At 39.7% G+C, this 14490-nt stretch overlaps 1 protein-coding gene across 1 annotated transcript in view; it reads left to right on the top strand.

Annotated features, from left to right (window-relative positions):
• Positions 1-12166, top strand: part of LOC124615733 (probable tRNA(His) guanylyltransferase) — a 28581-nt gene extending 16415 nt beyond the window's left edge. Inside the window, exon 2 of the mRNA XM_047143808.1 lies at positions 11742-12166. Within this exon, the coding sequence (XP_046999764.1) occupies positions 11742-12053 (312 nt within the window). The 3' untranslated portion in view covers positions 12054-12166. The remainder of the gene's footprint in view (positions 1-11741) is intronic.
• Positions 12167-14490: the final 2324 nt, after the last annotated feature.

Below are 14490 nucleotides of genomic sequence, written 5' to 3'. Positions count from 1 at the left end.
AAGTGAAGAAAGCATACAAGTAAACACATGGAACATAGAAAGAATGAGATGAAAAGTAATAATACTTCCCAGGAAAAAGAGTAAATATACCTTAGATAAGAATGGAGATGATGCAGAAAATGGAAGGAAGAAGAAAATATAAAAACAAAGGAGATGAGAATACACAAAAGACTAAATCAACAGTTGAGAAGGGGTACTCAAAAAGTGAGGGAGTAGTGGTTAAATAAGAGTGTGTTGGTATAGAAGATTTGGAGAGAGAAGGCCAGTTCATTTATTTATTTATGTATCAGTTTTTGTGGGACCATACAGACCTCAGCTATTTGGTTATGGAACAAGTCAGTACATTGTTTACAAAATGTTGAATAGAAAATTTCTAAATAAAAGAATTAATCGTCATCATTTAAGACTGATTATGCCTTTCAGCGCTCAGTCTGGAGCATAGTCCCCCTTATAAAATTCCTCCATGATCCCCTATTCAGTGCTAACATTGCTGCATCTTCTGATGTTAAGCCTATTACTTCAAAATCATTCTTAACCAAATCCAGGTGCCTTCTCCTTGGTCTACCCGGACTCCTCCTACCCTCTAATGCTGAACCCATGAGTCTCTTAGGTAACCTTGCTTCTCCCATGCATGTAACATGACCACACCATCTAAGCCTGTTTGCCCTGACTGCTACATCTATAGAGTTCATTCCCAGTTTTTCTTTGATTTCCTCCTTGTGGACACCCTCCTGCCATTGTTCCCATCTACTAGTACCTGCAATCATCCTAGCTACTTTCATATCCGTAACCTCAACCTTATTGATAAGGTAACCTGAATCCACCCAGCTTTCGCTCCCATACAACAAAGTTGGCCGAAATATTGAACGGTGCACAGATAACTTAGTCTTGGTACTGACTTCCTTCTTGCAGAAGAGAGTAGATCGTAGCTGAGCGCTCACTGCATTAGCTTTGCTACACCTTGCTTCCACTTCTTTCACTATGTTGCCCTCTTGTGAGAATATGCATCCTAAGTACTTGAAACCGTCCACCTGTTCTAACTTTGTTCTTCCTATTTGGCACTCAATCCATTTATATCTCTTTCCCACTGACGTTACTTTCGTTTTGGAGATGCTAATCTTCATACCATAGTCCTTACATTTCTGATCTAGCTCTGAAATATTACTTTGCAAACTTTCAATCGAATCTGCCATCACAACTAAGTCATCCGCATATGCGAGACTGCTTATTTTGTGTTCACATATCTTAATCTCACCCAGCCAGTCTATTGTTTTCAACATATGATCCATAAATAATATGAACAACAGTGGAGACAGGTTGCAGCCTTGTCTTACCCCTGAAACTACTCTGAACCATGAACTCAATTTACCGTCAATTCTAACTGCTGCCTGACTATCTATGTAAAGACCTTTAATTGCTTGCAAAAGTTTGCCTCCTATTCCATAATCTCGTAGAACAGACGATAACTTCCTCCTAGGAACCCGGTCATATGCTTTTTCTAGATCTATAAAGCATAGATACAAATCCCTGTTCCACTCGTAACACTTCTCCATTATTTGCCGTAAGCTAAAGATCTGGTCCTGACAACCTCTAAGAGGCCTAAACCCACACTGATTTTCATCCAATTTGTCCTCAACTAATACTCGCACTTTCCTTTCAACAGTACCTGAGAAGATTTTACCCACAACGCTGATTAAAGAGATACCTCTGTAGTTGTTACAATCTTTTCTGTTTCCATGTTTAAAGATTGGTGTGATTACTGCTTTCGTCCAGTCTGATGGAACCTGTCCCGACTCCCACGCCATTTCAATTATCCTGTGTAGCCATTTAAGACCTGACATTCCACTGTATTTGATGAGTTCCGACTTAATTTCATCCACCCCAGCCACTTTATTGCACTGCAATCTATTGACCATTTTCTCCACTTCCTCAAATGTGATCCTATTTCCATCATCATTCCTATCCCATTGTACATTGAAATCTGAAACATTACTGATCGTATTTTCACCTACATTGAGCAACTCTTCAAAATATTCCCTCCATCTGCCCAAGGCATCAACAGATTCACCAGCAGTTTTCCTGACCTGTCGAAAATTCTTCTCATTTCCTTCTTACCTCCCTTTCGAAGACTGCTAATTACACTCCAGAATGGTTTCCCAGCAGCTTGACCCAAAGTCTCCAACCTGTTTCCAAAGTCTTCCCAAGATTTCTTCTTAGATGCTGAAATTATCTGTTTGGCTTTGTTTCTTTCTTCAACATAACTTTCTCTGTCTACCTGAGTTCTAGTATGTAGCCATTTTTGATACGCCTTCTTTTTCCTTTTACAGGCTGCTTTGACTGTGTCATTCCACCAAGGTGTTTGCCTCATCCTACCTTTACACACTACTGTTCCAAGACATTCTTTAGCCACTTCTAGTACTGTATCCCTGTACCTTGACCATTCCTTTTCCAATGACTGTAATTGACTACATTTAACTAACTGGTACCTTTCTGAGAGCACTGTTATGTACTTGTGCCTGATTTCCTTATCCTGAAGGTTCTCCACTCTTATCCTCCTACATATGGACCTGACCTGCACTTTTGGCCTCACAATACCAATTTCACTGCAGATTAAATAGTGATCAGTGTCATCAAAGAATCCCCTGGATACACATTTGCCCCTCACAGCCTTCCTGAATTCCTGATCTGTTATTATATAGTCAATGACAGATCTGGTTCCCCTGCCTTCCCAAGTATACCGGTGAATGTTCTTATGTTTAAAAAAGGAGTTTGTGATTACTAAGCCCATACTGGCACAGAAATCCAAGAGTTGTTTCCCGTTCCTGTTGGCCTCCATATCCTCTCCAAATTTACCCATAACCTTTTCATACCCTTCTGTTCGATTTACAATCCTAGCATTAAAATCGCCCATGAGCAGAACACTGTCCTTGTCCTTTACTCTAACAACTACATCACTGAATGCGTCATAAAAACTATCCATCTTATCTTGATCTGTCCCTTCACAATGCAAATATACTGACACAATCCTAATTTTCTTGCTGGACACTGTCAAATCTATCCACATCAGTCGTTCATTTACATACCTTATTGCAACTACGCTGGGTTCCATTTCTTTCCTGATGTAAAGCCCTACACCCCATTGTGCTATTCCTGCTTTGACTCCTGACAGATAGACCTTGTATTCTCCCACTCCCTCTTCTTTCTCACCCCTTACCCGAATGTCACTAACAGCTAAACGTCCAACCCCATCTTACTTGCAGCCTCTGCCAGCTCTACCTTCTTCCCAGAGTAGCCCCCATTGATATAAATAGCTCCCCATCTTGTTACCATTCGTTTGCCGAGCCGTATCTTAGGAGTCCCTGGTTTGTCAATTAGAGGTGGGACTCCGTCACCTCCAAAGGTCCGAGGCATTTTGCTCTGATTGTTGCCAGCATCATATTTAAAGTACCAGGGAAGCAGGTTGCTAGCCTTACTTGCCCCGGGTCCCATTGAGTTTTACCCCTAACGGTTGAGGGACTAACCGGTCGATTTAATAGTCTTTGCCGTCTGAGCACAGAGGTGACCATGACTCAGAATATGTCCGAGATGCTCAGCCTTATTCCAAAGTAACTGGTATCCCGACTGTCAGGACCACTTACTTGGCTACTCATACGTTGCCCGTGGTTCATGAACTAGGACATGACAACAGGAACCCACATCATGAACTAAGAATTAATAAAACATGAAAAAACTTGTAAGAGCGTGTACAAGTAAATAACATATTACAGAGAAAAGTTAACTACTGCAAGGAACTCCTGTACAGAATAGGAGTGTGACAAAAAAGGAACCTATCAACTTGGATTTAAATACTTGGGGTTTCTCACTCAATTTTTTTTTCAGTTCTGTTGGAAAGTGAAAATGAAACCCGCTGAATGCTGCACAACTTTCTGTATGGTGCATAAGGATGTGTGAAGTATTAGTAACAACAAAGCCATGATGGAATATATGAGGTGTTGTTATAAAATAATGGAACTGATGTCACAGAGTAGGTACACTTGTGGCAAAGATGAACTACTGATAGCAGTGAAGTGTGAAGCTTCTTAGTCCAATGCAGCATATGTCATGTCTGTAGAAAACCAGTGTGGCCATGGCCTTCATTTGTGTAAGAGCCATTATTTTGCTTTGCCGGAAAAAGATGAGTGTAATAAAAAAGCAACAGTCATGAACCTTGGAAAAAACTGTTACTGAAACGCATATGTTATGAAAAGAAGTGTATGGCAGAGACTGTTCATCAAGAGAGTGGGCCTAGCATTTCCAAGGTGGCAGAGAGACATTGAAGAGACTCTCACCCAAGACACCCCTCAACATCAAAAATGGATGAAGATATCATAAAAGTAGATAATTTGATTCAATCTGATTGTTGGTTAGGTACTCAATCAATTTCTGAAACTACAAATTGACAAAGAATGTGTAGGGCAAATTTTATATAACGAGTTTAACAAGAGAAAAGTGTATGCGAGACTGTTGCTAAAAATTTTTACAATTGAACAAAAAGGAGCTCATGAAAATGTTTGTATTGATACTTTGAATACCATTGAAAATTATCCTAATTTTTTTTTTGAAAGAGTGACGAACATGTGATGAATTTTGGTTTTTCACTTACGATCCAGGAACTAAGTGCCAATCTATACATCGAAAGGGCCCAACTTCACTGAGAGTGAAAAAAGCTCAAATGAGCAAATCAAGATTCAAAGCAATGATGATTGTTTTGTTCGATATTTGTGGAATTGTGCATCTGCACTAGGTTCGTGAGGTCAAACTATTAATCAGCTTTACTATTTGAGGTTTTTGCTCAACTCAAAGAGAAAATAAAAAAAAGACCCAAACTGTGGAAGAACAAGTTATGGGTTCTGCATCAAGATACTGCACCAGCTCATATCACATTATCTATGAAGAGGTTACTAGCAAAGTACAGCATTAAAAGGATTCTAGTGAAGTAAAGCATCCTCGTGTTAGACCACCTACCTTATTCCCCTGATTTAGCACCATGTGGCTTTTATCTACTCCCCAATGGGAAATGTGCATTAAAAGGAACAAGATTCCAGGCCACTGAAGCAGTGAAAGAAAAAGTGGCACATCTCATCAAGGAGCTCACGTGGGAAGACTTCCACCAGCACTGTTTCTGTCAATGGAAAATTAGCAAGGAGCGTTGTAGGGACAGAGGAGGGGAGGATATTTAGGGTGACAATAACTGAATATGTATGTTTTTGAAGCGAAAAGTGTTAAAGCAGTAGTCCCGTTCTTTTATAGCCACACTTCATATATAAAGGGATGTCATGAATTGACACTGGAGGTCAGTCTGATCACCCTTTTCTGAACTAAGAATATTCTTGCTGAGCGCACAGAGCTGCCCCAAAAGATAACAGGATACAAAGCAATAGAGTCAAATTATACATCCCTTTTTGTTGGAGGCAGTGGAGATCATTCTTTCCACAAAGTTCTTGAATATGATATTTCCAAGAAAGTCTTCAATTGCCCACGCCCACAGTCCCAAGAATTTAAAATAGTCAGCTTCACTATCTGTTTGTCCAGCTTGGACAGTAAAATTTTGCTTTTAGACGAGTTCCATATCAGAAACTGTATGCATTGTGTTTTGGTGCCGTTAAATGTTAATCTGTTCTTTGAAAGTCATGTGCTGATGTTACTACCTACCTATTAGCTACATTATTTACGTTACATTCCATGTCTTTCACAATAACATGTACATCATCTACAAAGAGAAATATGTTTTAAGTTGTCTGCCATGTTCAGTGGCAACCTCCACTTTACCTGACTCCAGTCAGATTCAGACCTCTTCCCTGTTTGTTGACACTGGAGGACAGCTTTCTGCTTCATACTTCCAGATATGAAGTGAATTACTGTTGAGTTTTTTCCATAACATGTCTGGGTCCAGGCATTTTGCAGCACCATGCGAAAATATCAAGTGCTACCACCCCCCCCCCCCCCACACACCCACACACACACACACACACACACACACACAACCCTACTTCCATTTGCAGACCCAGTCAACCTTCTTCACAATGTAATTGAAGACATGCATCGACAAATGGGCTAACCATCAAATGTAAAAGTTTAGAGATAAATGTTACCATCTGTTGCTAGGTACGGAATTATCAAAATTGACATTGGTATTTAGGGCTGAGACAAATGTCACTTTTGATAGTTCCCGTACCATCTACAGTTCCCTCTAGCATCATGGAAAGTATTGCCTGATGTGTTAACAGATGTCCTAACAACCTGTCCCATCTTCTTGCCAGTGTTTTCCATATATTCCTTTCCTCGCTGGTACTGTGAAGAACATCCTCATTCCTTACATTATTAGTCCACATAATTTTCAACATTCACCTGTAGCACTACATTGCAAGTGCTTTGATTCTCTTGTCTTCTGGTTTTCCCCAAAGTTAGTGTTTCACTACTATACAATGCTGCGTTCCAAACATACATTTTCAGAAATTTCTTTCTTTAATTAAGGTCAATGTTTGATACTACTAGACTTCTCTTGGCTGTGAATGTACTTTTTGCTTGTGGTAATCTGCTTCTTGTGTCCTTCTTGCTCGTATGTCGTGGGTTATTTGGCTGCCTAGGTAGAAGAATTGCTCAGCTTCTTCTACTTTGTGAGCCCCTATTCTGATGTTAAGTTTCTTGCTGTTCTTGTTTCTGCTACTTCTCATTACTTTAGTCTTTCTTCAGTTTACTCTCAGACCATGTTCTGTACTCATTAGACAGCCCTTTCCATTCAACAGATGGTGTCACTCAGGACAGTGATGTCAGCAAGTCTTCTCATTGCTATCCTTTCACTTTGAATTTTAATCCCACTCTTGAACTTTTCTTTTCTTTCTGTCATTGATTCTTCAATGTATAGATTGAACAGTAGGGGAAAGACTATATCCCTGCCTTACACCCTTTTTAATCTGAGCACTTCCAGTATTATTGTTTCTTCTTGGTTCTTGCACATATAGTACATTACCAATCTTTCCCAATAGCTTACCCCTTTTTTCTCAGAATTTTGAACATCTTGCACCATTTTACATTGTCGAATGCTTTTTCCAGGTCAAAAATTCCTATGGATGTATCTTGATTTTTCTTCAGTCTTGTTTCCATTATGAACCACTATGTCAGAACTGCCTGACTGATAGGCACCTAACACATCCTAATTTTCTTTTCCATTCTTCTTGCATACGAGGGCTATCCACAAACTACATTACATTTTGGAATTAAAAATAAATAAAGTATTGGAATTTTTTTTTATTATATACAGATGAAAGCCACACTTAAATACTACTTTTCTACATAGTTGCCATTTAAATTAAGGCACTTATCGTAGCGATGGACGAGCTTGGAAATTCCTTCGTCGTAAAATTCGGCCGCCTGTGCCTTCAACCACATGGTTACCTCTTTTGGGACAGAAAAGGTGTGATTTTTGTGGATTTCCTGGAAAGAGGCACTACAATAAACTCTCAAAGGTATTGCCAAACTCTGCACAACCTCAGAAGAGCAATACAAAACAAGCGCAGGGGAAAGTTGGGCTCAAAGATCTTGCTGATTCACGACAACGCCCGGGCCCACATGGCAAATGCCACTCATGAAGTTCTCGAATATTTTAAGTGGGAGTTGTTTCCTCATCCGCCGTACAGTCCCGACCTGGCACCGAGCGACCTCCACTTATTCCCAGCAATGAAGAAGTGGTTGGCTATGCAGTGTTTTGATGACGACGCACAGCTTCAAGAAGAGGTAACCATGTGGTTGAAGATGCAGGCGGCCGAATTTTACGATGAAGGAATTTCCAAGCTCGTCCATTACTACGATAAGTGCCTTAATTTAAATGGCAACTATGTAGAAAAGTAGTATTTAAGTGTGGCTTTCATCTGTGTATAATAAAAAAAATTCCAATACTTTATTTATTTTTAATTCCAAAACATAATGTACTTTGTGGATAGCCCTCGTATAAATGCTTTATTTGCTGGAAAAATTTGTAAAGCCCCAATGCCTGTTTAGTGTGTCCATAGTATATAAAGGAAAAGTGGTTGAAGTTGGGTATCGAGAAGGCATGCTTTCCGACATGGCATAATTGCCAATTATGGCTCAAAACAAGCAGTTTTGAAAGCATTTTCATTTAGTGTAGCAAAAAGCAACAGTTAAATCCTGAACAAAGTTGTTGGCTTGCAACCAGTGTGAAATACAATGAAACTGCTTAAACAGTTCCTACTACACTGTTGCAATGCTTCAGCTCCAAAATAAGGTTTGGTAGTTTTTTTTTTTTTTTCCTGAGTAATTTCAGTATTAACATATATTAATTATGACTTCATCATAGAGAAAGAAAAGATGATGAGGGAAAGATTAAAAGAAAGTGCAGAGAAAGAAAAAAAAATTAATTTAGAGGAGTGTGTCGAGAAGAAATGTAAATCATATTGATGGCAGATCCAAGAAAGACAGAGTGATGAGGGAAGGATGCCATGTACCTTCTCTCGTGTAAGCGATGCTTAGTGACTGAATAAAAGAAGGGTATGGCATGTGATGGGCAATGCATATTTTACTTATTCTTTGTCCACTTATTACAAAATGCCTTTCTCAGTGATACCGCTGTAGGTGTTTGAGTGAACTGTGTAGGAAATGTTAGGCCATCACACGTTGACGTTTATCTTTACTTCTTTATTATAAAGTGTTCCACTTCTGTAGGGGCTTTCAAGCTGATGTAGGTACAGTTCAAGTGTTGTGTAAGCAAATGATAGAAATAGAGTTGGTAAGTTTTCCGATTTTGAAAGATGTACCCAAAGTAACCATCTCCAGTTCTTGAACTGTCATCTGTTCCACTATAGTGCAGACAATTTCCAGTAACAAAGTAGATTTTATGAATGATTTGTAGTTCCAACTTATTCTCACGTTCTTCATTTATGCAAAACTTTCATAGTCTTCTATTAAATGTTAACATTTTGCCATCCCCAGAAATTTGCCACTTTGCATGGTGGCACTGTAGGTAGAGTTGAGGAAAAGGGTGGTTCAATGCTTCATGTCGAGCGCTTTTCTGTGCAACTATGAACATTGAAAGTTGGTTGTTGAAGAAGAGAGAAAGGGGCAAAATTAAAGCACTTCAGTTATGAGTTTGGAGAAAAATAAAGAAAATGAAATGGGAATATACAATGAAGAAAAATGGAGTAATCGAAAGATTAGAGCAACAAGCAAAACTCCTAAAACTAATGAAAGACAAGAAAAAAGCAAACTGGGAAGGTGGGACATACACTACTAGGAAAAGGAATTATATCAACTATCGAAGGTACAGTGCAAGGACAGAAAAAATAGGGAGGAGAAGAATAAATATGCTGGATAAAGTGGAAGGTACTATGCTATGAAGCAACTGGCCTGGAACAGAATCAGGTGGAGACACAAATTATGTCAGAAACTTGCTAATAGACAAAGTTACTAGTTCCCATGAACTTTTGTCTTTGTCCTCACAACAGGTGGCTCCTTGAATAAAACATTCTTGCTTTTCCAGCCGCGTCAATTCGAATAAAATGCTCGAGCTTTCGATGGCCATCTCCGCCATCGTCGTCAGGAGTTCACTGACTGCTGGGGCTGTTACGGTCTCTCGCTTATATAGGCATGATGACATCATCAGCAGCCAATCAGATCGATCCAATGTGGCGTGCGTGCATAAGTCGACCCGGGAGCTCGTGGCAGCACCGGTGACATCAGTTGGCACCAGGGGGAGGCGTCACGTTTGAAACTGCCGCTTCTGCGTCGCGCATCTGTCTCTGCTTTCTTTCTATGTCCAACGCCCATCCCCATGCCCTGCTGATTGTGTATCCCTGGTCTTTGTTGAAATTGTTGTTGTTTAAGCAAATATTATGAGATGACTGATGGCACAGCCATGGGATCACCACTGTCTCCAGCAGTCGCAAATTTCTTCATGGAGCACTTTGAGGAGCGGCTCTGCAAACTGCGACGTTACGGCCATCTTGCTTTCTACAATACGTTGATAACACCTTCCTGATATGGCCTCATGGTGAAGATACACTACAGCAGTTCATCGATCATATGTATGGTGTCCATCCCAACATTAAATTTACTGTCGAGATGGAGAAGCACGGCAAGCTACCATTCTTGGATGTTTTGGTTGAGCAGAAGGCAGGAGGCCAGCTTGGTCACTCAGTGTACCGGAAACCAACACACACTGATCGGTACTTGAATGCCAATAGTTTCCACCACCCTGTACACAAGAAAGCTGTCCTGAACATGTTGGTTCATAGAGCCAAGATTATCTCTGACGACGACCACCTACAGTCCGAATTGCAGGACTTAAAATGTGTTTTTGGGGAAAATGGATACAGCAAAAGAGACATCGTAAACGCTTTCAAGGGCCGCCGACGAAAGACAGCTGCTGAATCAGAAGAAGAGGCCAAACGGACTGTATTCCTGCCATACTGTGGAGCAACTAGCAATAAGTTAGGACGTCTGCTGCAGAAACATGTGCTAAGACCAGTGTTCCAGCCCGCCCCCAAGATACGAGATATGTTGTGCCCTGTTAAGGACGACATTGCTCTTCGAGCGTCCGTTGTGTATGGTGTACCCTGTGAATGTGGCAGCATGTTCGTTGGACAGACAATTCGCATGGTTGCAGAGCATTGTACTGAGCACAAGCTCCATATAAAACAAAGGGAGCTTGACAAATCGGCCATAGTGGAGCATTGCCTAGGAAACGGACATAAGATACAGTTCAAAAATACAAAAGTGTTGGCTCATGCTTCTACATATTGGGACTCCGTTATGAAGGAAGCGGCCGAGATTCGCTTGAACAACAACAATTTCAGCAGATTCCAGGGATACACACTCAGCAGGGCATGGGGATGGGCATTGGACATCGAAAGAAAGCAGAGACAGATGCGTGACGCAGGAACGGCAGTTTCAAACGTGGCGCCTCCCCCTGGCACCACCTGACGTCACTGGTGCTGCCACGTGCTGCCCAGGTCGACTTATGCGCGCGCGCCACATTGGATCGATCTGATTGGCTGATGATGATGTCATCATGCCTATTTAAGCGAGAGATCGTAACAGCCCCAGCAGTCAGTGAACTCCTGAAGACGATGGCGGAGATGGCCATCGAAAGCTCAAGCATTTTATTCGAATTGACGTGGCTGGAAAACCGAGAACATTTTATTCATGTATGCCGTCGTGAAAGACTCTGAGGATAGGTGGCTCCTTCTCAACTTGAGGTCTGAATGACTTGTCCCTCCCATTCAGCCTGCCCTTCAATCCTTCCTGAAGAAGAACTAACATTTCTAAAAGCTAGGTATGGTACCTTTTTCATTTTAAATGTGAGAGGAGATTCTTAAAAGGTGTAGCCATGGTGTACTGTCATAGAACAACTGTAAGACATATTTGGCATAGAGTACATGGTCTGCTCACATTTTTATGGAATTAATTAAAACCATTACATATTCAGTATTTTGTTATTTTTAGGTGACCGTATGGTGTTTCACAAAAAAAGCCTATATCTAGTTGCAAATAATGGAAAATTATGTGCTTATTTATGATATTACTCCACTGTAGCATTATACATGTTTAAGTTATAAAAGGAAAAGGCAAATATAAGCTTATAAACATAATTTATAAATGTATATTACATATTTATGTCACATAATTGCACTGTTATCAGAAATGTTAATTTGTATTCACATTATATCACAATTGTTTTTTTAATACAGGCAGAGGAACGACTACGTGGTACTCTCACCGCAGATAAGAATGAGATACTCTACTCAGAATTTGGTATAAACTACAATAATGAACCTCCAATGTTTCGTAAGGGTACAGTATTGCTCAGGAAGCTGATTAGAGTTGAAGAGGGTGGAAGACCTCGCAAAGTTGTTTTACCATTTTGTATAGATATAATTGGAAAACAGTTTTGGGATGAAAATCCTGAAATACTGAACTTTCGTGAACTTCAGATATGTGACAGTGGCTGTGAATCTCAAAATTCTGTTTCTAGAGAAGCTCCCAAAAACTCTGTTTCCTGAAGACAGCAGAAATATTTATGACAAATTGTAATATATTTTCATCACATTTTATGTGCTTTTAATAAAAGACATTGCAGATTTGTAAAAAATAGTACCTTTGTGCAAAATCCATAGTTAACAGCATCTTAAGTGCTGTTTATAATGTGTGTTTATGCTGCTGATTTTACTATTTTTAAATACTTTGCAGAATATCTACAGACAAAGAAAGCAGTTTCTTTGAGACTGTTCCTTACAGTCCCAAGTATCACCTCACTGTAAGCTGAATTGCGTGTTTAATTTTAATTGTATTTCATTTGACTCTCGAATCCTAAGATGGATTCTCATTTTTAGTCATATTTTTTGAAGTCTTCTACATTCTGATTTGTGTGGAAGTGTACGAGGAGTATACATATGGCAGATGCTCCATTTTGATTAAAATGTTGTATTTTTATGAGACTTCTTGGTCTCTAGTGTGTGGTGTAACAAATTGCCTGATGCATAACTTCAGTCTACTGCCATGTAGATCATTCCAAATTAACTCCAGTTTACTTTATCCTGACAGCTTAATGTTTTCAGCTCTGATACTTAAATTGTTTCAGTTCAGTGACAAAAACTGCAGGTGTTCTTAGGACTTTGTTTATTATGCTAAAAGTTGTGGTTACCAGTGAGTTACTGAGAACAGTGCAGTTTCTTTGAAAGCTGCAGTATATAACAAAAATCCACAAATTTATCAAGCAACATTGTTCTCCATTACCTGTTTTACACCTATCCACAGACTAAATCATGTTGTGTGTTCTGTTATGTGTTGTTAGTGGCTTTGTTTACAGCTAGTGACAACATGTTTCACATTGGATGGTAATAAGTTCCTTGTGATCCATAAACTACATGAACCTACTGGGTAGTATTAATGACAAGCATCACAGCAAGCTAAACCAGAAATAACTCTGTTTGCATTTGATGGTGCATATGTTTCAGATCTGGGCACTAAGCAGTGCTGCCAATACTTTATAAATGTAAGTTCTGGGCATGCTCTGCAAGTACTTTTGAATGCAGTGGGGGACAGTGGGTTGCATAGATTTGGGATGTGGGCTTTACACTTGATCGTAAGCATGTTATAAAATTATATAAACAAATTTCAAGCTATAGGTGAGCCACACACTGAGGAGCTGAATGGATGTTAAGGTGAAAGTTTCTTTAGTGAACCACTTCTACTGCACATGCAGCATATAGTTGTATTCAAACTAATCGGCTCTGCAAGAGCAACCACTAGTTCTATAACTTTGTATAGAACTTCAATAAATTTCACTAATTTGTTATCTACAGACATATGCAACCATTTGGTGGCCAAATGGGGAATAAGCTCATAGCAAGCTCACAAGTGCATTCTGGACAATAGTAGTCCTCCTTGACTTACAGGGTGCATCCGGTGACTGACTGTGTGTGTTAATCTAAATTACTACAGTATATAAAGACAAATTGTTTAATTTTCTTGCCAGAGATCTTGAAAAGTTCACTAAAAGTTCTTGACCAGTTTACTTCAAATTTTTACATGGTTCTCTAATATACGTTTGGGGATGGGCATAGGCTACATATTTTTTAAACATATATAGTATATAAATATGAGGCAGTGTCAAATGAAAACCTTAAAAGTGTAATTAAAAGCAGATGTATCACTCCATTTTTCTGTAAGTTGGCGGTACTGTCGCCAATGAAGGAAGGAACACGCTATAACTGGCAGCATACTACAGACAAGTGAAATGCAGCCACAATACCAGTTCAAAATGGCCTGTGACCTGAACCGAGGAAGAACAGTGTTCTGTCATACATTTTCTGAGCAGTGAAGGTACAAAACCTATTGAAATCCATCAGTGAAAGGTGATGCAAGTCTATTGCTGCAGCAACTGTTTGGCTGGAGTAGAAAATTCAAAAGTGGCCTGACTTTTGTGACAAATGCTCAATGCCTGGATCAGGCACACCACCTGTGACACGAGAGTCTACTGCAGCAGTTGAAGTGACTGTGATGGAAAATTGCTGTGTGACAGTGGATGAAATAGCTGCAAATTATTTGAACATTAGTCATGGCTTAGCAAATCACATCATTCATGAAGTGCCTAAGTTTCACAAAGTGTTTGCAAGGTGGGTGCCATGGCACGAGGTGTGTGTGTGTGTGTGTGTGTGTGTGTGTGTGTGTCACTATCACCCTTCTTCAGAGGAATCCATGTGCATTTCCTGTTCACTGGACAAAGTGTGTTGAACAACATGGATACCATCATTTTTAAGGTTTTAATTTGATTCCCCCATCACATAAAGCCAGGTTGTTTTCCCAATGTTACCGAAAATTTAAAAAAGTTCTTGATGAATTGAGTTCCAATTTTTACACAATGCTCTAATAAACATTCAGACATAAATTACATATTTTTTCATGTGTATAATATAAAGGGGAACACACACAGACTCT

The sequence above is a fragment of the Schistocerca americana genome, chromosome 5 (assembly GCF_021461395.2).
Source record: "Schistocerca americana isolate TAMUIC-IGC-003095 chromosome 5, iqSchAmer2.1, whole genome shotgun sequence".
NCBI lineage: Eukaryota > Metazoa > Arthropoda > Insecta > Orthoptera > Acrididae > Schistocerca > Schistocerca americana.
Note: the sequence above shows the minus strand (reverse complement) of the source record. Positions and strands in the feature narration are given on the sequence as shown.